Source organism: Delphinapterus leucas, chromosome 8 (assembly GCF_059928025.1).
Source record: "Delphinapterus leucas isolate spDelLeu-1000000601 "Yukka" chromosome 8, BTC_Dleu_Yukka2, whole genome shotgun sequence".
NCBI lineage: Eukaryota > Metazoa > Chordata > Mammalia > Artiodactyla > Monodontidae > Delphinapterus > Delphinapterus leucas.
In genome coordinates this window covers 102,416,991-102,439,315 of record NC_143136.1, presented here as the reverse complement: position 1 = coordinate 102,439,315, position 22,325 = coordinate 102,416,991, and the positions used below count along the sequence as shown (strand labels likewise).

At 44.0% G+C, this 22,325-nt stretch overlaps 1 protein-coding gene across 1 annotated transcript in view; it reads left to right on the top strand.

The window, feature by feature from the left end:
• Nucleotides 1-22,325, top strand: part of CLASP1 (cytoplasmic linker associated protein 1) — a 266,955-nt gene that overhangs the window by 94,616 nt on the left and 150,014 nt on the right. The window contains exons 8-9 of the mRNA XM_089916904.1: nucleotides 4,934-5,031; nucleotides 20,176-20,243. Of these exons, the coding sequence (XP_089773030.1) occupies nucleotides 4,934-5,031; nucleotides 20,176-20,243 (166 nt within the window). The remainder of the gene's footprint in view (nucleotides 1-4,933; nucleotides 5,032-20,175; nucleotides 20,244-22,325) is intronic.

Sequence of the window (22,325 nt, the reverse complement as noted above, 5' to 3'; positions counted from 1 at the left end):
GCAGGTGACCAGGCGAGGCCAGTTTACTTTCATCTTTTTGCCTCCCCCACCCCATTGTTTGGAAGCAAAATGTAGATTATTTTGAAGGAAATCTTAGACATTGGTTCATTTAATTCTTAAATACTCTAAAGGGTAAGGGCTCTCCACCCCCGCAAGCCCCCCACATAACCTTAACACCATTATCACCTCCTGTCCCTCAAGAATGCCTGATTCTCTCATGTCATTAAGTGCCCAGTCCACGTGCACGTTTCCCTGAGTGTCCCTGCGCTTACCCGCTTTCGCAGAGCGGACGGGCGTCTTCCGGAAGCTTTGCTCAGGCTCCCTGTCGTGTCTCGTGAGACCGCATCCTGTGCCGCGGTGTTAGCCCGCTGTCAGGGAAGGGACCAGGGTTATGGGGTGGCTTTACACTCGGGAGACTTTATCTCCCGAGCCGAGAACAGGGCCAGGGAGGACGGGGCCGCGGCATCCGAGACACCTGCTCGATGGGGAGCCCCTTTGTCAGATAAGGAGAACTCCAGTTCTGCCTGCAGACCTCTGACTTCATAGCTGCTCAGCTGGCCTAGGGCAGGCAGCGGTGGCCTCCGCAGGGCCTCCCCCCGCTGCCTGCCGTCTGTTTTGCTGAGGAGTTTGATCCGCATCTTCAGAGTCTAGAAGCATCTTGGGGTGGCTGAGGGGCTGGCACTGATCTCAGAGCTCTCTGCAGCTGGCCCTGGGCTGGCTGGCTGGCTGGGCTTAGGGGGGAGGGGCAGGGGAAGGAAGCCCCCGCAGAGGGTTTGACTGGTACCTGAGGAGTGGGCGGGTCTGAGACATCCTCTCTGTGGGCGGGTGGCTGCGGGGACAGGGTGGCTTTGGCCTCGAGTGGGTTTCTGGGTGCCCTCCCTGTCCCTGGGGGTGAAGTTCCCCCTGGAGTTTCCGCTGTGTAGGGAGCCCGTTCCTGGTGCCCACGTTGGGGTGCAGCGTGGCGCAGTGAGGTGACCGTGGGCCCCGGCAGGTGGCCAGCCCACCAGGCTCCGCCCTCCTCTGTGTCACAGTCAGCAGTGGCCCAGTGAGCGAGGTCGTAGATTTGAAGGCCTCAGGCTCTCTAAAGCCTTCGGCCAGGGCCCGGCAGGTGGAGCTTAATGTACGGGGCCCTGGTCTTTTGCTGTCCTGGTGGCCTGAGCTCTTGGGGTCATTTGCGTGGCGAGCCTGCGGGTGGGCAGAAGCGCGTGGGGCCCCCGTGGCGGCCTGTGGAGGGAGCATTGCATGGTCCCTTCAGCCCGAATCGACTTGCTTTGAGGGGACGCCCCTCCTCAGTTGGGCTGCGATACTTTGTAGTGCCACAGACAATCTGTTCTTCTGTGATTCTTGGGTCGTTTAGACCCTCAGATGCTCCCTGGCCCTGGAGCTTTCTAAGCCTGAGGAATAGCTATTTAAAGGCTAAGGTTGCTGGTCTGAGAGATGTAGATGATACCAGTCCCACCGGCCACTGTGCTGAGTGCTTTATGCATATAAACACGGGGCACAAACCGCTGGCCTGTGTCTGTGCACATACACGTGTCTGCAGGATGACTTCACTTCACGTGTGGAGTTTGGGTTTGCGAGTTGACATTTGGGAGGAGCGTTTCTGAGCTTCCGCAGAAGAGTGAAGGTGGGGCAGAGCTGTACCTGTGCCCCACGGCTACATGTTGGCGGCCGCCTGCCCGAGGCTGGGCATCCCCCTTCCCCCACCAGCGGGTCCCGGGCCGGGGCCATTGGTCATCGTGCACCCACCCTGCTCCACGCATCATGTTACCTGCCTGGGCCATGTAGCGCCCCCAGTTTGGCCCCGTAATAGGCAGTCAAATATTTGTTGAATTGAATCCATTTTTTTTCTTTCTATTCCTCTTCTTCTTATTTTTTTGCGGTACGCGGGCCTCTCACTGCCGTGGCCTCTCCCGTTGCAGAGCACAGGCTCCGGACACGCAGGCTCAGCGGCCGTGGCTCACGGGCCCAGCCGCTCCGCGGCATGTGGGATCTTCCCGGACCGGGGCATGAACCCGCGTCCCCTGCATCCACAGGCGGACTCTCAACCACTGCGCCACCAGGGAAGCCCTGTTTCCATTATTTTTTTAAATCTCAAAGCAGCCTTCCACTTACGAAGGAGAAAATGGAGACTAAAAGAGTTTAAAACACAGCATTGTAAAGCAGTTGTACTACAATAAGGATGTATAAATGAATGAATGAATGAAAGTTTAAATGCTTTGTCCAAAGTTATGGCAGCCTCTAAATGGCCAAGTAAGTCCTCAGGCCTACTTTGACTCTAAGGCTAGTAATTTTATTAATTGATTGGATGAATGAATGAAAGATTCTTTAAATTCTATAGCGCTTTACAATTTCAAAAGTTTCACACATGATTTCATATAATCTCATAATAACCCCATTTCTCCTACCCCAATATTGCCCCTCCCCACTTCCCTCTCCCCACTGGCAACCACTACTTTGTTCTCTATATATGGGAGTCTCGCTCTTTTTTGTTTTATTCACTAGTTTGTTGTGTTGTTTAGATTCCACATATAAGCAATATGTTACAGTATTTGTCTTTCTCTGTCTGACTTATTTCACTTAGAAGGCTAGTCATTTCTCCACTAAATCCCTTAAACTCTTCATAGCCCAGACTTTGTAAGTAGCAGACAGGGTATCGATTGCTCTTTAAAGGGGGTCCCCGGTGTGATCTGCTCTGGCTCTGAGCAGACGTCATCACTAGAAAGTAAGCCACGGCGATGCACTTGTCACTGATCCTCAAGACAGGGCATTGACTGCTTTTGTGAGATGTGCATGTTTCAATAGGGAAATGTTCCCTAACATCAGAAATTATTTCCTTTCCAAAATAAGCTGGTTTTAGTCAGCTCAGGCTGCCATTACAAAATACCGTAGACTGGGAGGCTTAAACCACGGAAGTTTGTCTCTCACAGTTCTGGAGGCCGGCAGTCCTGGAACAGGGTGTCGGTGTGGCCGCACTCTACTGAGGGTTCTCTTCCTGGCTAGCAGACACATAGAGCTGTCTGGTGTCTCTCTTATAAAGACGCCCCTCTTATTATTATCAGGACCCACTCTTACGACCTCATTTAACCTTAACTACCTTCTTTATGGGCCTGTCTCTAACTGCCATCATCAACATATGAATTGTTTCGGGGGCTGGTGGGTCACACACACAGTTTGGTGCATAGCATCAGGTTTTGGGTGAGAAGTAATAAGAACTTAGAATTTGCCTTTTTCTATCACGAGGGGGAAAATTGTAAACAAAATTACCTATCGTATACCGCTGTTAAATCAAAGGGTAACTTGGCAGTGTTCAGAGTTGTAAACTGTTTGTACCCCTGCTTCTTTCTTCTCTGTTTCTTTGATTTCATTGCTTGAGACCAAATCTGCAATTGTGGTTGCTCTCTTGTCTTTGCTGGCTCTCCTCCCCTGGGCACCCCTGGGCAACCCAAAATCTGGCCTTGAGTCCATTGGATTTATAAACTTTTTTTCTTCCCACCTTTCTATTGGCAAAATTTTAGACCTATAGAAAAATGGAAAGGGTAGTATAGTGAACACCCATATTTACCATTTAACTTTTGTCACATTTGTCTTATATCTCAACGTGTATACACACATGTGCACACACACACACACACACACACACACACAGAGAAATAGACCTTTTTTCTTGAACCATTTGGAAGTATCTAGCACACGATCTTTTTACTCCTGGGTGCTTCAGTGTGTGTCTGCTAACAACAGGGATATTTTTGTGTAATCACATGTTTTCACATCCAAGAAATTTAACATTGATACAACTATAATGTTTGGTATACACACAGCCCATATTCAAAGTTTCCTGTTCTGTTTTTTTTTTGTGTGTGTGTGTTTTTGTTTTTGTTTTTGTTTTTTGCGGTATGCGGGCCTCTCACTGTTGTGGCCTCTCCCGTTGCGGACCACAGGCTCCGGACGCGCAGGCCCAGTGGCCATGGCTCACGGGCCCAGCCGCTCCGCGGCATGTGGGATCTTCCCGGACCAGGGCACGAACCCGTGTCCCCTGCATCGGCAGGCGGACTCTCAACCACTGTGCCACCAGGGAAGCCCTAGCGCCACCAGGGAAGCCCTGTGTGTGTGTTTTTTTTAAGTCCATTCTGTCTCGAGCCTTACATATCACGACCTTTCTTTTCCTATCTGTGTTTGGCCAGACTGCTGCCTTGCTCTTCCTGAAGTGTATGCATTGCTTCTCTGCCTTCATGCCTCTGCGCAGGCTGCTTACCTTGTTTGGAGCCTGTCTCATTCCATCTTTCCCTGGTAAAATGCTGTGTTTCTAAATAACATTTTAAGTGGTTCCTTCCTCTTCCATAAACTGTTTCTTGGTATCCTCTGGTGTGCTGTCTCCCTTCCCTAAACTATGTGAGCTCTTTGTACTCTTTTGTATAACATTTATTACATCCTGCCCTGTGTTACATGTAGAATTTGTGGACTTTTTTTCCCATCTCCCTTTTAGAACTATGAGCTTCTTGAATGCAGTCTCCGTGTAGCCTCTACCATCGTTTTTTGTTGCTCCCTAAGTATTTATTTGACCTACCTCCAGAATGTTTTACATCGTGTTTTATTTTTAGAATAATTCATTTATTTGTAGTGTTTTCTATTTCGGAAAGGTGGTCTGGTTTCCAGACGTCGTCTTAAAGGATGGAAAGAACTAAGGGGTGTGGACTTTAGCAGGTACATAGGGATGGGATCTGAATTTTTTCCTCCTCTTTGGAACTGTGCCCACAGAGTCAAAGCTGTCAAACACAGCTGTGTCTAGTCCCATGCCCCTTAAGGGTTGTGTTTAGAATTGCGCTGGTGAGTGGGTGATAAACTTGGGGTGTTGTATAGCCTGTTGTGTCCACAGCAGGAAGTGCTGGGGAATGACACAGAGCAGCTGTAAGATCTCTTCTTTTACATCTAGGTTCGAGATGCAGCAATAAACAGCTTAGTGGAAATTTACAGACATGTAGGAGAACGTGTGAGGGCAGATCTCAGTAAGAAAGGATTGCCACAGTCCCGGTGAGTTCAGACTTTTTTCCTTTCTTCTGCTCTTTCCCCCTGTACTCTTTCTCAGTTAACATCTTGGTTTGCACTGCTTATTTTGTTGTGGTAATTTTACTGAAAGAATATACGGTGAGAGGATCGGTGGATGGAGATCGCACCCAGATCACGTGTCAGGGGCCCCCTTTCATTCCACTTGCTCAAAAGTAAGACTTTCTCACCCAGACGTCTAGCCAGGTCCCCTGCCACATACCGATTTTAGAAGCATATTTAAAAGTGTTTGGTGTTGGAAGATTCAGCATTCTCTCGGTTCATACGGCTCTACATTTTGTATACGCACGACACCTAGTATAGTAGGGGCTTGGAGAATATTTGTTTGAATGAAGCCTTTCCAGGATGAGTCTGGATAGAAACATATAAGTAATAATTCTGGAAAACATCTTTGAAATGATAGCTTTCTGGTCAGGAATGCCAGTCTCAATGTCCAAGTCTCCAGTGCAAGGAGGTCAGTGTCTTATCACATCCAGGACAACTTGAGTCCACAGATGTTTCTGTCGTAGTCAGAATTTTAAAAGTAATGAAAAATCACTCACCTATGATTTTACCTACGACAGAGAAATCTTACACCAAATGAATTCTAAGCCTTTTGCCCGTCAATTCCATTGTGGGAGAAAGTGATATGAAAATCCTGGGAAGTTAGGCCTGGATGGGACTCACAGAGCGGCTTGTCTGGCCTGTCACTGTGTCCACGGGGACAGCAGAGGCCCGGCGGCAGGAAGTGGCTGGAGAGATCACCCAGCTAGCAAGTCAGGGCTCAGACTGAAGTCCTGTTCTTCATTTTCTCCACCCCGTTCCACAGAAGAGCTTACGGACTCTTGGGCATCTCGATGTGGGATGGAATGTTGAAATATACAGGAGCCGTCTGCCGTGATGCCCCTCAGCCAGGTGTGACGGAAGTGGGCCACCTGACTTACCCTGCAGTCGGGGTGCCTGGAGCACCTGGGGGGGCATCTTTCTTTGTTGAGAGTCACATCTGACCCCAGTGCTGCTCTCACCATGGCCCCTGTAATTTTTTTTTTTTTTTTAAGCACTACAAGACTTTATAATGGCGCTGGAAATAGTCCATGCTAGCAGACAGTGTGATCCATGAGCCCTGGGGGCGGGGTCAGCAGGGAGTGTGGCAGAGACCGCCTGTTTATACCGAGAGCCTTTCAGTGGGACAGAGGCAGCAGACGAGAATACGACGACTTTACGTGTTTTTTACAAGGGGCAATCTGTGAGAACGGGGGTTTTTAATTCCTGTATTTCACGGACCTCAACCTTCTGGTCTTTGAATGGACGGTGAGAACGCTTAGGAGGGAGCTGCATTAGAAAGTGCCGACCGGGCTGTTGGGGAAAACTGGAGGGTGCAGATGAGCAGCAGAGCAGCGGCGGCTGGAGGGGTGGCTATTTAGTGATGACGTCACCAGCACTGTCGGGGAAGCAGGCCTTGGGCAGCGAGACCCTCTCCTGCTTCCGCACGGCATCACCGCGCTGAGTAGCTCACGGTGAGCCTAGGCCGTGACCGGCCCCGTCTTCCCTGTGGGATTCGGGGGTCGTGTCCGATGGTTGCTGTAGCAGCCGACGACGGGGAGGTGACATGGTGAAACTGAGATCTAGAGAGATGAGCACAGGAGGCAGCTCACCCTGCAGGCCTGCTTGCAGGGGTGGCCCGGGCTGCGGCCTGGGAGCTTGGATGTGGGGGGCTTCCACCATTTCCACAGAGTGGGCCGGGGGTGAGGGGGGTCTCTTGCTGCAGCCCGGCCGGGGCGTGGCTGCCCTCCTGCTCTCCTGCGCGGGTCTGGCGATTGCGGAGCCTTAGGCAGGGGGTGCCTGGGTGACCAGCGCCCATAAACCCTGCCCTCAGACTCAACGAGCTCTCCCAGTGGCCGGCGTTCCACCCGCGGCGCCACAGCTTGTGGCTGGGGAATTCAGCCTGTGACTCTAGTGGGAAGCTTGCTCGGCTTTCTGTGGACTTCACCCCACACGCCCTTTCTCTTTGCTGATTTTCCTTGTGCGCTTTTACCATAATGATCACAGCTGGGAGTGTGACTCTGTGCTGAGGGCTGTGAGTCCTCCTAGTGAATCATGAAACCTGGGGTGGTCTTGGGGACCCCTCCACGGAGATTGGTTCAGGTAAGGTCCCTCCTGGAGCTGGGGTTAGAACCTTCTCTTCCAGATTCCCAGTCATGTGGTTTCTTTCCCCCCATCACCCCTCACCCCCTTTTAAAAAGGAAATATTAAATAAATATTAAAAAGAAGCTACAGAAGAGTTAGAGCCTCTGTGAACAGGAATGAGAGTTTCCATTATCTCATGTTAGCTAAAATCCTTCCTAAAAATTCTGGACCGAAAGGAGAGGGTGAGCCTAGGGAAATGGACCCACATCTTTTACAGCCATTATTGTAAAAATCTGGCAGACACACAGTGCTTGGAGAACTACGCTGTTAGTTCTTTAAAAACTGTAGTGAAAGGATCGGAAACTTCATGTTTCTTTGTATTTATGACAAGACAGTTACATGGGATCTCACACTGTGAGGGCCAGAGGCTCCGGCTGCCACCTTAATTTTGTTGGGGACCGTGTCCAAATGAAACAAGACATGGAAAGAATCTCCTACCGTTGTTTGGGAAATTTAGTATCTGCTATGTGTGGCTCCAAGTGGCTGACTGGAATACTTGAATATTCTAGACTTCTTTTACGTCATTACAGGGTTTTTTTGTTAACTATGTGAGAGCATAGGGGAGTCTTCAGCTTGGCAAGATTCCATAGCACTAACAAAACATTGTGGAATTTGCTTGATGTTTTCTAAAACTTGCGTTTAGTCCTGGAATAAAAACGTTATCGTCTTCCGAGTTTGTTCATTGAGCGAGTGCTGTATTTGAGAAGATTAATTGAATCTCTAGGAAATACGTGATGAAAAAGAATGCCTTCCTAATGTCAGCTACCTGACTTAGGGAATAAGAGTAATGATCTGATTTTGGCAGTAGTTTTCTTTGCCCATTTCACAGTTGGGAAGAGAGACTCGTACGCTCTCAGTTTCACTTTGGAGGAGCTGGAATCATGCTTTGGGGCCATGTGTTCAGCAGTTGTTGGAGTATTTCATCTGCTGGCTAAAGTCATGTTCCTCCCGAGAAGGGAGTGGAGATGTTTGGCCCAGTCTTCATTTTAGGAGGTGTCTCCCCTCCGTGGGGTGTCAGCACAGCTGAGCTGCGAACTTCATTAGCGTAGTATTTGGCCATTTTCTATTGTTTTACGCGTATTGTTTTCACCGTTCACGCACGTGATGTGTTCTGAAAACAAGTACTACAGGATTCACTTCTAGCTGTCTGTTATACGAGGCCATACGCTGTAGGATATTTGTGAGGTGTGCTTGGAACTAAGGAAAACGTCGGGAGGTGCCCTGTCACTCACTACCCAAGGCTTCCCTTCACAGACAGGTGCTGTCCGCCTGTGTGCACACTCACTGTCACCCCACTGTATGTGGCAGAATATATGTCCATTCCATATGGTGTATTTTAGTTTGCGAAGCTTTGGTAAAAAGATCACTGGTGTTAACTTTCTTCTGGAACCATCACCTGGGAACCAAGCTCCTGAAACAGCAGCAGCTTGAAATCTGATGATAGTTTAAGATAGAACTGAAGATACAACTGAAGCATGTCAGTGGGTGCATTGTAACTACTTGTTAAACTTTTCCTTCCTGTGAACCTACAGTTTTGAATAGCTCTCATAATATTTGTTCATAAAAATTGTATAAACATTCACTAGCCATTATTATCTCATGATTGTATTGTTAAGGGGAGAATTGAGACTTTCTTATTTTTAATTTTAATTTGCTTGCTAAAGCTTTGGCGTTATAGGGAGGGCCCAGGGCAAAAGCAGATGAGAAAGGTGCTCTGTGATACCCCCTCTCATTTTTAAATTTTATTTTCTGTCATTCATACAGAGAAGGTTGACTAGGTTTACAAGATACATTGAAAAAAGGCAATTCCTTATCTCTCCTGCCATTTTTCCTTAGAGGCAAACAGCGTCAACTGTTTTTACTGACTATGTTGTATCTGTTGCTCTGCCTCTAAATACTGTGCATGCACTGCTGTTTCTTAGCTTTGGGTCAATCTAAGAATTTTACTTCACATTACGGAGGGTGAATTTCAGCTCTCTTTCCTCCTACCCTCCCTCAGGTGCACTTACTGTCTCCTCGTCCACGTTTTCATTTTGATGAGGACGACATTTAGTTTATTCTCTGGCTGTGTAGGCCGTTCACAGCTCCCTATTTATGTTTGGTGAACTTTGATGACTCTACCGTCTCTCCCCACCCCCCATGCACCCTGTTTCCCTGGGTTAGCGTCTTACCTTCATCTGTGTAGTTGTCTGCATGCTCCTCTTGCACCAGCGCTGTCTACCCACTGACGTACGAGTCAGGTACGTCTCCTTGAGCCTGCCCTTGCAGTCCACAGCAGCCGCCTCCACTGCCTCTCGCTTACCGTACCATCCTCCAGGGACTGCACTGCACCTTTCTCTGCAGGTGCACCTGCTGTTTCTTGGAGACGACGTCCTTCTTGGTTTTGTCCCCCATCATAATGGTGAGTATCTTCCAGTAGCTTTCTGAGAAAAGATGTGGAGAAGGAAAGTTTTTTGAGTCTGAGAATATTTTTATTCTATCTCGGTACTGATAGTCTGTCAGGGTTTAGAGATCTAGGTTGGAAGTCCTTTTTTTCCTCCAGAATGTTGAAGTTCATGTCCCCGCTCCCCTGCTTGTGTCTCAGCTTTCAGTGTTTCTAGTGAGAACCCAAAGTCATTCTGATTCTTTATTGTATGTCGATAACTTCGGTTCTCTTTGTCCTCACCGCTTGTCTGAAGCTTTATGATGATGGGTCTTATATGAGACTCTTTTCATTTCTTGTTGTGCACTTGGAGGGCCTTTCAGGCTGGAACCTCATGCTGTCTAGATCTGGGCAAGTTTCTTTAAAAATATAATGACCGCTTGGACTAGTTGGTCTTCTGATTCTCTTATTTTTCTCTCCCATTTATAGCTTCACAATTTTGCCCTGTGAGTAATGCTCCTGTGAAAATGGGTGTACAAATATCTGTCCCATCCCCTGCTTTCAGTTCTTTTGGGTGTAAGCTTTTTTTTTTTTTTTTTTTTCTGTGGTACGCAGGCCCCTCACTGTTGTGGCCTCTCCCGTTGTGGAGCACAGGCTCCAGACGCGCAGGCTCAGTGGCCATGGCTCACAGGCCCAGCCGCTCCGCGGCATGTGGGATCCTCCCGGACCGGGGCACGGACCCGTGTCCCCTGCATCGGCAGGTGGACTCTCAACCATTGCGCCACCGGGGAAGCCCCTGGGTGCAAGCTTTTTGAGGAACCACCATCCTGTCCTGCAGCTGCTGCACCATTCTGCATTCCTGTCTGCAGTACACATCCTGCCATCAGTTGTTATCTCCTGTTTTGTTTTGTTTTGTTTTGTTAAATAGCCATCCTAATGAGTTTCTCTTTGTGCTTTTGATCCTCATGGAATCTTTGTGGGACCTTTGTTGAAAATCAGCTGACCACTAATATAAAGGTTTCTTGGGAATTCCCTGGCGGTCCAGTGGTTAAGAGAGCCCGTGTTCAATACCTGCTCAGGGAACAAAATCCCATAAGCCACGCGGGGTGGCCAAAATAAAATTATTTTTTCTGTGATCTCAGTTCTACATTGATCTGTATGCCTGTCCTACTGGTAGCACACTGTCTTGATTAATTTAACTTTGTAGTAAATTTCGAAATCCACGTTTGTTCTTTTAAAGTTTGTCTTGGCTGTTCTGAGTGCCTTTTGTGTCCATGTGAATTTTATGATGTGTTTGTCAATTTCTGCAAAAAAGGACAGCTGGGATTTTGGTAGGAACTGAATCTGTAATGAGTTTGGGGAATAGTGCCATCTTAACAACATTGCCTTCCAGTCCATGAACGTGGAATGTCTTTCCATTTTTAAAAGTCTTTAATTACTTTCAGCAATTGCTTAGTAGTGTCCAGTGGACAAGTCTTACACTTCCTTTGTTGAATTAACTCCTATGTATTTTCTTTTGGTGCTATTGTAAGCAGAATTTTTAAATTTCAGTTTCAGGTGGTTCATTGTTAACGTAGGGAAACACAATTGATTTTTTTGTATTGATCTTGAATCCTGCAACCTTGCTGAACTCCCTGGTTCCAAAGGTTTTGCCGTGGACTTCTTGGGATTTTTAAATACAAGATATGTCGTCTGCCAGTAGAGAGAGTTTATTTCTTCCTTTCCAATCTAGGTGCCTTTTATTTCCTCTTTTTTTGCCTAAAAGCCCTGGCTGGAACTTCCAGTAAGATGTTGAATAGAAGTGCTGAGAGGGGACAGCATTGTCCTGTCCTGATCTTAGAAGAAAAGCTTTCAGTCTTACACCATATTTTATAATGTTTACTTTGGGTTTTTTTCTGTATGACTTTATGAGGTTGATAAAGTTTTATTCCTAGTTTCTTGAGTGTTTTTATCATGAAAGGTTGTTGCATTTTTTCAAATACTTTTTCCACATCTACTGAGATGATTGTGTAACTTTGTTTTTTATTCTCTTGATATGTTGTATTATATTAATTGATTTTCAGATATTAAACCAACTCTGCATTCCTAGGACAAATATCACTTGGTTATGGTGTACAACTCTTTTTATTTCTGCTGGATTCACAAGGAGTATCGGTCTGTACTTTTATTGTGATGTCTTTTCTGGTTTTGTTGTTACTGTAATATTAGCCTCATAGAAAGCATCCCCTCCTCTTCTGTTTTTTAGGGGTGTATATATATATTTGTTTAATTAATAGACTTATTTGTTAGAGCAGTTTTCGTTTTATAGAAAAACTGACTGGAAAGGACAAGAGAGTTCCCTTATTCTGTCCTCCCCCGCTCACAGTTTCTCCCATTCTGGTCTCTTATTTTGAAAGAGTTTGTGAAGGATTGGTGCTAATTCTTTTTTAAACATTTGTTAAAATTCACCAAAGGTGAAGCCATTTGGGCCTGGGCTTTGCTTTAGGGATGCAGTTTTGATTCCTGAATTCAATTTCTTTACTTGTTATAGGTCTATTCAGATTTTGTTTCTTCTTGTGTCAGTTTTGGTAGTTTGTGTCTGTCCAGGAATTTGTCCATTTTATCTAAGGTAACTAATTTTTCACATACTGTTGTTCATAGTGTTCTCTTGTGATCCTTTTCATTTTTGTAAGGACAGTAGTAATGTGCATTCTTTCATATTTTTATTTCAGTAATTTGAGTCTTCTTTCTTCTGATCTATCTAGCTAAAGGTTTCTCAAATTTGTTGATCAAACAACTGACTTTTGGTTTGTTGATTTTTCTCTATTGTTTCTCTCTTCCCTGTTTCATATATTTCTACTCTGATCTTTGTTATTTCCTTCCTTTTGCTTGATTTGCTTTGCTTTTTTTTTTTTTCCTCTCAGTTTTTTAAGGTAAAGGTTAAGTTGTTGATTTGGGATCTTTGTTTTCTTATAGGCATTTGTTTGGCTGCATTTCATAAGTTTTGGTATGTTGTGCTTTTTTTTTGAAGTATAGTTGTTGTACAATGTTACATAAGCTACAGGTGTACAAAACAGTGATTCACAATTTTTAAAGGTTATACTCCATTTATAGTTATTATCAAATACTGGCTATATTTCCTTTGTTGTACGATATATCTTTATAGCTTATTTTATACCTAATAGTTTGTACCTCTTGATGCCCCTATGTTGCCCCTCTCCATTTCCTCTTCCCACTGGTAACCACTAGTTTGTTCTCTATATCTGTGAGTCTGTTTGTTTGTTATATTCACTAGTTTTTTTTTTTTTTTAGATTCCACATATAAGTAATACCATACAGCATTTGTCTTTCTCTGTCTGACTTATTTCACTTGGTATGTTGTACTTTCATTTTCGTTCATCTCAAAGTAGTATCTAATTTCCCTTTTATTTTCATCTTTGACCTGTTTGTTATTAGGGCTGTTTTGTTAAATTCCTACATTATTTGTAACTTTCCCATTTCTATTTGTTATTCATATCTAATTTTATCCTACTGTGGTCAGAGATCATAATTTCTGTGTTCTGTGGTTTCGGTTCTTTCAAGTTTATTGGGGCTTGTTTTATGGCCCAACATGTGGTCTGTCCTGGAGAATGTTCCATGTGCACTTGAGAAGAATCTGTATTTGAAATGTGCAATCCCTGTTAATACTGATGAATTACCTAGTTCTCTCTTCAGTTCTGTCACTTTTTGTTTCATATATTTTGGGGCTCTGTTCTTAGGTGCTTATAATTGTGTCTTTCTGATACACTGATCCTTTTATCACTGTAAAAATGTCCTTCTTTGTCCGTGGTAGCAATTTTTGTCTTGAAGTCTATACTGTCTGATATTACTATAGATACCCTAGGTCTGTTTTGAACACTGTTTGCATGGATTATCTTTTTACATCCTTTTACTTTCAACCTTTGTGTCTTTGTGTCTAAAATAAATCTCTCATAGATAGCATGTAGTTGGGTCTTGTTTGTTTATTCAACTTGAAAATCTTTGCCGTTTAATTGAAGTGTTTAATCCATTCATATTTAATGTAGTACTGATAAGGTACACTATTTCTGCTATTTTATTTTGCTCTTTGTGTTCTGTATGTCATGACTTTCTGGTTCCTCTGTCCTTTCATTACTGCCTTATTTTGTAATAAATAGATATTTTCTAGTATGCCAGTTTAATTTTCTTGCTGTTTGTTTTATGGAATTATTAGTGTGTTTGTTCTGGGGATTTCAATTAACATCTTAAATTATAGCAGGCTAGTTTGAATTATTATTCTTAATTTTAGTATTAAAAACTTTACTCCTACATAGCCCTATTTTCTCCCCACCTCTCTGTTGCTATTCTTGTTATACAGATTACACCTTTGTACATTATAAGCTAGCCAACATACAGTTTTATAATTATTGCTTTATGCAATGTCCTTTTAAGTCATGTAGGACCAGCGAAGAGTTAACAACAAAAAAATAACATTTGTACTGTCTTTTATGTTTACCTGTGTTTTATATTTACCTTTGTAGTTTTTCATCACCTCTTGTGATGTGTGGGGGATTTGTTCCAGGACCCCCTGTGGATGCCAAAAATCCATGGTTGCTCGAGTCTCTTATATAAAATGGTGTAGTATTTGCTTATAACTTATCCTCTTGTATGCTTTAAACCATCTCTAGGTTACTTAAAATACCTAAACACAATGTAAATCCTATGTAAATAGTTGCTGGCATGTGACAAATTCAAGTTTTCTTTTTTGGAACTTTCTAAAAATAAAAAAAAATATTTTTGGTCCACGGTTGGTTGAATCCCCAGATGTGGAACCCACGAATACGGAAGGCTGACTGAACTTTTACTGGTGTTCTTTATGTCTCCATGTGGATTTGGGCTCTTGTACTGTGTTCTTTCATTTCAATTCGGAGTCTTATTTTATTCTTTGCTTATCAAGAAATGTCCTAAATTCTCCTTCATTCCCCCGCCCCCCCCACCCCCGCCCTGCCGCCATGCCCCAAGTCTGCACTTTATTGTATTATTAGTATGGCTTCATGTAAAGACTGAAGTGTCTTTGGTCCAGAGAGGATTCTCTGCTTCAATTTTGAAGGTTGATTTTGTTGGATATAGAAGTCTTGGTTGAGATTTTTAGTTTCAGGACTTTGAATATATTATCCCACAGCTGCCTGGCCTCCATTGTTTTCTGTTTTTTGGGTTTTTTTTTAAAACATCTTTATTGGAGTATAATTGCTTTACAATGGTGCATTAGTTTCTGCTGTATAACAAAGTGAATCAGCTATGCATATACATATATCCCCATATGTCCTCCCTCTTGCGTCTCCCTCCCACCCTCCCTAACCCACCCCTCTAGGTGGTCACAAAGCACTGAGCTGATCTCCCTGTGCTATGCGGCTGCTTCCCACTAGCGGTCTATTTTACATTTGCCTCCATTGTTTTTAATGAAAAATCAGTTACTAATCTTATTGGGGAGCCCTTGTACGTGATGAATGGCTCCTCTGTTGTTGTTTTCAAAGTGTTCTCTTTGTCTTTTCTTTTAATCCTTTGCTTATTGTGTGTCTAGGTTAGGATCTCTTTAAGTTTATCCCATTGGGAGTTTGTTGAGCTTCATGAATATAGAACGTTTTCGGTCATTATTTCTTCACATATTTTTTCTGTCCTTTTTCCTTTCCCCTCTCCTTCTGGGATTCCAATTAAGTGTATGTTGGTATAGTAAGAAGATAATCTCTGAGGCTCTGTTTATTTATTTTTCCTGTTCATTTTTCTTCTGTTTCTCAGACACGATAGTGTCAATTGACTCATCTGCAAGTTTGCTGCTGCTTTTTCTCCCAAATCACTGAAATCACTGTTGAGCCTCTCTAGTGAATTTTTATTCATTTATTTTTTAAAGATTATTTATTTATTGGCTGTGTTGGATCCTCGTTGCTGTGTGCGGGCTTTCTCTAGTTGCAACGAGCAGGGACTACTCTTTGTTGCGGTGCGCAGGCTTCTCGTTGTGGTGGCTTCTCTTGTTGCAGAGCGTGGGCTCTAGGCGTGCAGGCTTCAGTAGTTGTGGCACACAGGCTTCAGTAGTTGTGGCTCGTGGGCTATAGAGCACAGCCTCAGTAGTTGTGGTGCATGGGCTTAGTTGCTCCGTAGCATGTGGGATCTTCCTGGACCAGGGCTCGAACCCGTGTCCCCTGCATTGGCAGGCGGATTCTTAACCACTGCGCCACCAGGGAAGCCCTGAATTTTTAATTTTAGTTGTTTATAAATGTTTAATTTCATTTCGAGAATTTCTGTATGATTCTTATGTTTTCTGTCTCTTCATTGATATTCTCTATTTGGTGAGACCTTGGTTCTTATATTTTCCCCAGGCTTGCTGTTGTTGGTGTTTATTGTTTTTGTTGCTCATTGCTTGTTTAGTGACTTATCTGAACTAATGCTGTAAAGTCTGTAGTTTTTGGTTGTGTGTGGTTACTATAGTCACCTGTCCTTGGTTAGGTTAGCGTTCAGCTGATGATTGGACAGGGGTTTCCTTCAGTGCCTTTGCTGAAGGCTCTGTATGTTGGGACGTGCTTTCAGTGTTCTGGCAGGCAGTTTATAAGTTACTGCCTTTATGTCTCTTTACTGCCTGCTTGTGCAGAATCTCACGGTCAGCCAGAGGTGAGACGTTAGTGCCTTGGGTCATTCTCAGGCATGCACACAGCCTTGTCCATATATGTGATCTTCTAGATTCCCAGGAATGTGTCAGAGCTTTTCAGAGTTTCCTGAGAACATCTCATCCTCCAGTTTTTCCTTATAAGTTTTTTGGTCAGTTTCTTTGCTCCGGCGGTTATTGCTGTGTTAAATAGTCATTGTGGATTCTTTTTGATTGTGGCCTCAGGGAAAAGGGTCTCACACTGAGCATGCTCTGAGTGAGGTGCGATAAAGACAAGCCCTGTGAATGGGGCTTCAGGGATATACCAGGCAGGTCAGATAATGACAGTTCTCTGGGAATGGGGATTCTTGGGGGCTCCAGACTTGTTCAACTTTTTCTAGTGTTTAGGCTGTTGGTTTTCAGCCTGAGTTGAGGTGGAAATAGGGCGCTTGCAAAGCAATGGAAAACTTACTGTTCTTACCAAGATTCAGCCTTTTTGCTTGAAGAATGCTCGGATTGTTGTAAGCCTTTGTTTAATTTCCAGTTTTGGAAAACTTGATTTTGCTGATGTTTTCTTTGCTTCTTTGGAGGAGCAAATTTTCAGAGGTCCTTATGGTGCCATTTTGAAGGGCTCCTCCCCGTGTGCTTTTTTTTTTTTTTTAAAGAATTGTGTTGCATTCTTTTAAAAAAATTTTTTTTTAAATTTATTTATTTATGGCTGTGTTGGGTCTTCGTTTCTGTGCGAGGGCCTTCTCCAGCTGGGGCAAGCGGGGGCCACTCTTCATCGCGGTGCGCGGGCGTCTCACTATCGCTGCTTCTCTTGTTGTGGAGCACAGGCTCCAGACGCTCAGGCTCAGCAGTTGTGGCTCACGGGCTCAGCCACTCTGCGGCATGTGGTATCCTCCCCGACCAGGGCTCGAACCCGTGTCCCCCGCACTGGTAGGCAGACTCTCAACCACTGTGCCACCGGGGAAGCCCCCTGTGTGCTTTTATAATTAAAATATTTTCTCATCTCTTTGGAAATACAAATAATATATTAAAAACTGTTCAGAGCTTCCCTGGTGGCGCAGTGGTTGAGAGCCTGCCTGCTGATGCAGGGGACACGGGTTCGTGCCCGGGTCCGGGAAGATCCCACATGCCGCAGAGCGGCTAGGCCCGTGAGCCATGGCCGCTGAGCCTGCGCGTCCGGAGCCTGTGCTCCGCAACGGGAGAGGCCACAACAGTGAGAGGCCCGCGTACCGCAAAAAAAAACACAACCAAACAAACTGTTCATAGTCTTTTCTCTAAATTGGGATTTGGGGGTATGTGTGTGTTCCTTTTGGTCTCTCTTTTTCATATTACAAGCTTTGCTCATATAGTTCATAATCCTTGGTACGTACTCATATTTAAGAGTAGTGGACTGAAAAGCCAATTATAAACTCTGAGTGTAGAACTGGAGCTTGTTTACCATGAGATTACTAGTATTTGCTTTTAGGAGATTATTTTAAACTTATAAAATATTCTAGGGAGGCGTAATTAGATCTAAATCTTACAGTAAAATAAACACCAGTTGCATTGAAGAATTGAAAATAAAATTTAAATTCAGAAAAATCAGAGGAAAATGGTATTGGGTTATTTGTCAAACTAGTGAAGAAATTTATTTTATATTTGAGATCCAGAGATTTAAAATTTAGAAAGTGCAAAAAAAATTGGTGGCTTCAGAGGGTAATTGTTAGTTTTGTATTCAACGTCTTTGAACCTGTAAAACTCACCCTTTCAGACTTGTGCAAGTTGGTAGGTCGTGGGAGAGGCATTTTGTATTGCTGTGCTCAGGGCTAGGAGACAGAAGGCATTCCCAGGGGAGGTTTTGTTGCTCTTGGACTGTCATAAAGCCAGGCTCCTGCGATCCGGGGGTGGTCATCTGGACAGGAGCCATTGTCTAGGCAGCTATCGAGGCAGGAGCTGGAAAGCAGCGGGAAAGGATGCCTGCCTGAAGTAATTCTGAATTATGGTGCAGGTGCCAACAACGGTAATCAGCTTAGCCTTCCCATACCTAGTTGTCTGGGCCTACCGGTTGTGGGTCCCGTGGCCGCTGTGAGGAGACCCTACCTGCGAGCTACAGAGAATCTACAGGTGCTTCCACAGTTGCCATCGATAATGGTGAACGCTCTCCCAGGAACGGAGGAAGTACTCGCCCCTCCCAGTGATTTCAGGGACAACCAGCTGGAGGTGCCCTTTGTCCCCGATGGGCAGCCTTGCAGACATGCTCACGTCAGAGGGTGTGGCTGTGATGCAATAAAGTGGTAACTTGGTCAGGGCAGGCCCCGGCAACCTGTGTAGGGATATTATTTATGGGCTTGTTAAGCCAGTGGGGATCTTTGTTACTTATCAAAGGGCAGGTGATGGAAACATCATAAGAACTTGATTCTAAGGCATCTTTCCAGATTTTTAGTAACCACGGGAGTTGCAAGTGAGCAATAGTTTTACTCATCTGGTCCTGGGATGACAAATAGAACTTTAACTCAGTGCCAACTTTGATTCATTGGTCGTAGCTGCCTGGAGCAGTTTTGGGAAGGATTCTGAGGCTACACCTGGACTTAGATGGAAAGATGGGTTGAAAAGATCGATATCCGCCATGGGACGGGAAGCGGGAGGGGCCGTGTTATCAGGCTGGTTCATCCCCTTCACTTACCTCGTGTTTGCTTATGAGTATTTTTGGCTCCCTTGTTTCCTAGAATGTTACAGTCTAAGTAGAATAGAATGAAGCAGAGGTAAGTAGGAGCTGTAGAGGGTGGGACCTTCCCACACTCAGCATCTAGCTAGTTCAGTGCTGGCTCAGCCAATGAACGAGTGCATGAGCTGAGACAGGAGTGTGTGAACTACCTAGTTTTCCACCTTGCGCGTGGGGGCAGGACCAGGCACCAGCCTTCTCATTCGGTGATGTCACCCTCCTACATGATGTGATGTGTGGTGTACACAGAATACCAAAGATAATATAGGTCCCATTCCTGTACCCAAGGGGCTTCCATCCTGGTCGGAAGGGAAATCAAACATGTTTGAAATGATTAGAGCTTGTGTGACAGGCTGGTTTGTAGGAAAGTGCTAACGTTTCTAGTCTAGTCCTGGAAATGGGTGGCGCAGGTTTCAATGCAAAAGTGCGTGACTTTGGAATCTCAACCTTTAGGCTTATTCCAATATATCTGTGTTTCGTTCGGAAAGCCTCTTTTTTCTTGACTTTTCCTACAAGGTAAACCCCACCCCCACCCCCAGTTTTCCTCTCATTTTCGGTGTCACTAGGATGGAATATTTGGTGGTTAAGGAGTTTTGCTTCTTTTAAAATGTCATGGTGAAAATGATCCACTAATAGAAAATACATGTCATGCAGATTTTTAAGCTGAAGATTATCCAGTCACAACATTTGCTTCTAGAGAAATTATTTACAGCATTTTTAAAATAAGCAAAAGTCACAGAAAAGCCTTTGTACTGTAATATCAATGCATTTTGAAAATCTTTGTCCTGAGTAATCAGCAGTCTGTGCTTAGACAGAAATAGGAGATATAAACAGTTTTCATGATGCATACGTTTTGTGTAGAGACGTCAGTCAGTTTAGTATAATGTCTGAGAGCCTGGGCTCTGGGTTCTTACTCTCAGGGCTGGCATCTCTACCCTGACCAAGTGTGTTACCTTAAGTAAGGGGGTTTTGATTTCCTCGTCTGTAATATGGGGATACTGATAACCCTTATACAGCTGTTACAAGAATCAAAGGAGATTTTTCAGGTAGAGCTTAGGTCGGTGCTTGGCTTGTAATAAGCAGGTGCTCACTCATTGTTGGCTATTGATAATGCTGTTAGCACAGCGACTGTTGTTGTTAGATGGGTCTGTTATCAATGCGTGAGACTCACCTTCAGTGTATACTATGACTGTAAATATGTTAATGTAATTGTAATATGGTTAATAGTTTGTATAATATATATATATTTTTTTCATACAGGTTGAATGTAATTTTTACAAAATTTGATGAAGTCCAAAAATCTGGAAACATGATACAGTCTGCAAATGGTGAGTAGAAAAAGCAACCATTCTACTTTTGCTTCTTCACTTCCACTTTTAGCATAAGTATTACTTACACTATATGCTATTCCTGAATAGCTGAATTTGATACCTTGATAGGAGTTTTCTAGGTCTCAAGATTTAACCTCCATTTACCCACTTTCCCAAGCTCGAAACTATGGAGTTGTCGTTGACTTTCTTTTATAACCTACACTGAATCCACCAGCTAATCCTGTTGCCTTTATTTTTAAAAATACATCTAGAATCCCAAAGATTCCCCGTGTAACTGCTTCTCTCCTCCTAGTACAAGCCATCACGGTGTTTTGCCTGCACTCCTGATTTTATTCTCGCCCCACACCTAAAGTCTGTTTTTCACTCAGCAGCCAGACTGATCCCTTTAGAATGTAGCGCAAGTAACGTTAATCCCTTGTTCATCAGAATCCCCCAGTGGTTTCCCAGCGCAGTGACTCACGGTGCCCCACCGGGCCCTGCCTGACCTGCAGCCCCCATTCTGAGGTCATCTACCATTGTTCTTCCTAAAAGTTCTCTTGGCTCCAGCCTGTTGGCTTCCTTGCTAATTTTTAGCATGTTTCTCCTGCTTCAGGGCCTCTGTGCTTGTGATTCCTTCTGCTTGAGGCACTTGTTCCCAGCTGTCATTAGGGCCTTCTCCTTATCCTACCCAAAGCTCGGCTGCAGTCTCGCTTCATTACACAGGCGTCCAGAACAGCACACCCAGTGTTGTAAGGGAAGGCTCTCTGCCCTCACCTGGTGTGACTTTCCTCCTTAATGAATATTACTGCAGAACTGTTTTTTTGTTTATTCATGAGGGTGAGAACTTTGGTTTTTTTTCTCTTCTTTATCCTTAACGCCGTTTGGAAGTCATCAGAAAGTCTGTTGCCAACAAGAAGTTTTCTAACGTTGGATACATCATTGTATCATAGCTGTTTCAGGATTGCTAGGGATCTGAGATCATAGCGTAGCCTTCAGATTTTGACTATCTTGAGGCTGTTAAAGAAGTTTGAATGATTTCCTGCAAAGGGACATAGTACTTGAGGGCAGAGCAGGAAACAGAATCCAGGTCTTTAAGCTCACACTCTAGTTGTGTACCCGTCGTTACCAGTGCGGAATTTGTTTTTAAATAGCATGTTTCTTATAAAATGCTTTTTTAAAATTTCTTTTTCATACATTTGTAAAATCGTTACAGTATTAAAAGAAAAAAGATTAATTATGATTCTGCTATCACCAGCAAATCAGTTTTCATTTTTCTGTATTATCTTCTAATTAATTTTCCTATAACTGTATAATTTGTATGCAGTTTTAACCATGGCATAATTTCTGCATATTACCCTCTACTTTTATATATACTTTTCTTTGTGCTTTCAACTGTATCATTGGTAGAGCTGAGACCAGTGATGAGGGGGGTTGACAGTGTGTGTGGGCAGAGCTGTCCAGCCAATTGCTAGACACGTGCTTTTATTTTGTATTTTATTTTTTTGTTTTTTATTTTGTTTTGTTTTACGCTTTTTTTTTTTATTGGAGTATAGTTGCTTTACAATGTTGTGTTAGTTTCTGCTGTACAGCAAAGTGACTCAGCTATATGTATACATATATCCACTCTTTTTTAGATTTCCTACCCATTTAGGTCACCACAGGGCATTGAGTAGAGATCTCTGTGCTGTACAGCAGGTTCTCATTAGTTATCTGTTTTATACATAGCAGCGTATATATGTCAAGCCCAATCTCCCAGTTCATTCCACCCACCCCCCCCCTTCCCCTCTTGGTATCCATAAGTTTGTTCTCTACATCTGTGTCTCTGTTTCTCCTTTGCAAATAAGTTCATCTGTACCATTTTTCTAGATTCCACATATAAACGATATTATATGATATTTGTTTTTTTCTTTCTGACTTACTTCACTCTGTATGACAGTCTCTAGGTCTGTCCACGTCCCTGCAAATGGCACTATTTCATTCCTTTTTATGGCTGAGAATATTATTCCATTGTGTATATATATATATACACCACATCTTTATCCGTTCCTCTGTTGATGGGCATTTAGGTGGCTTCCATGTCCTGGCTATTGTAAATAGTGT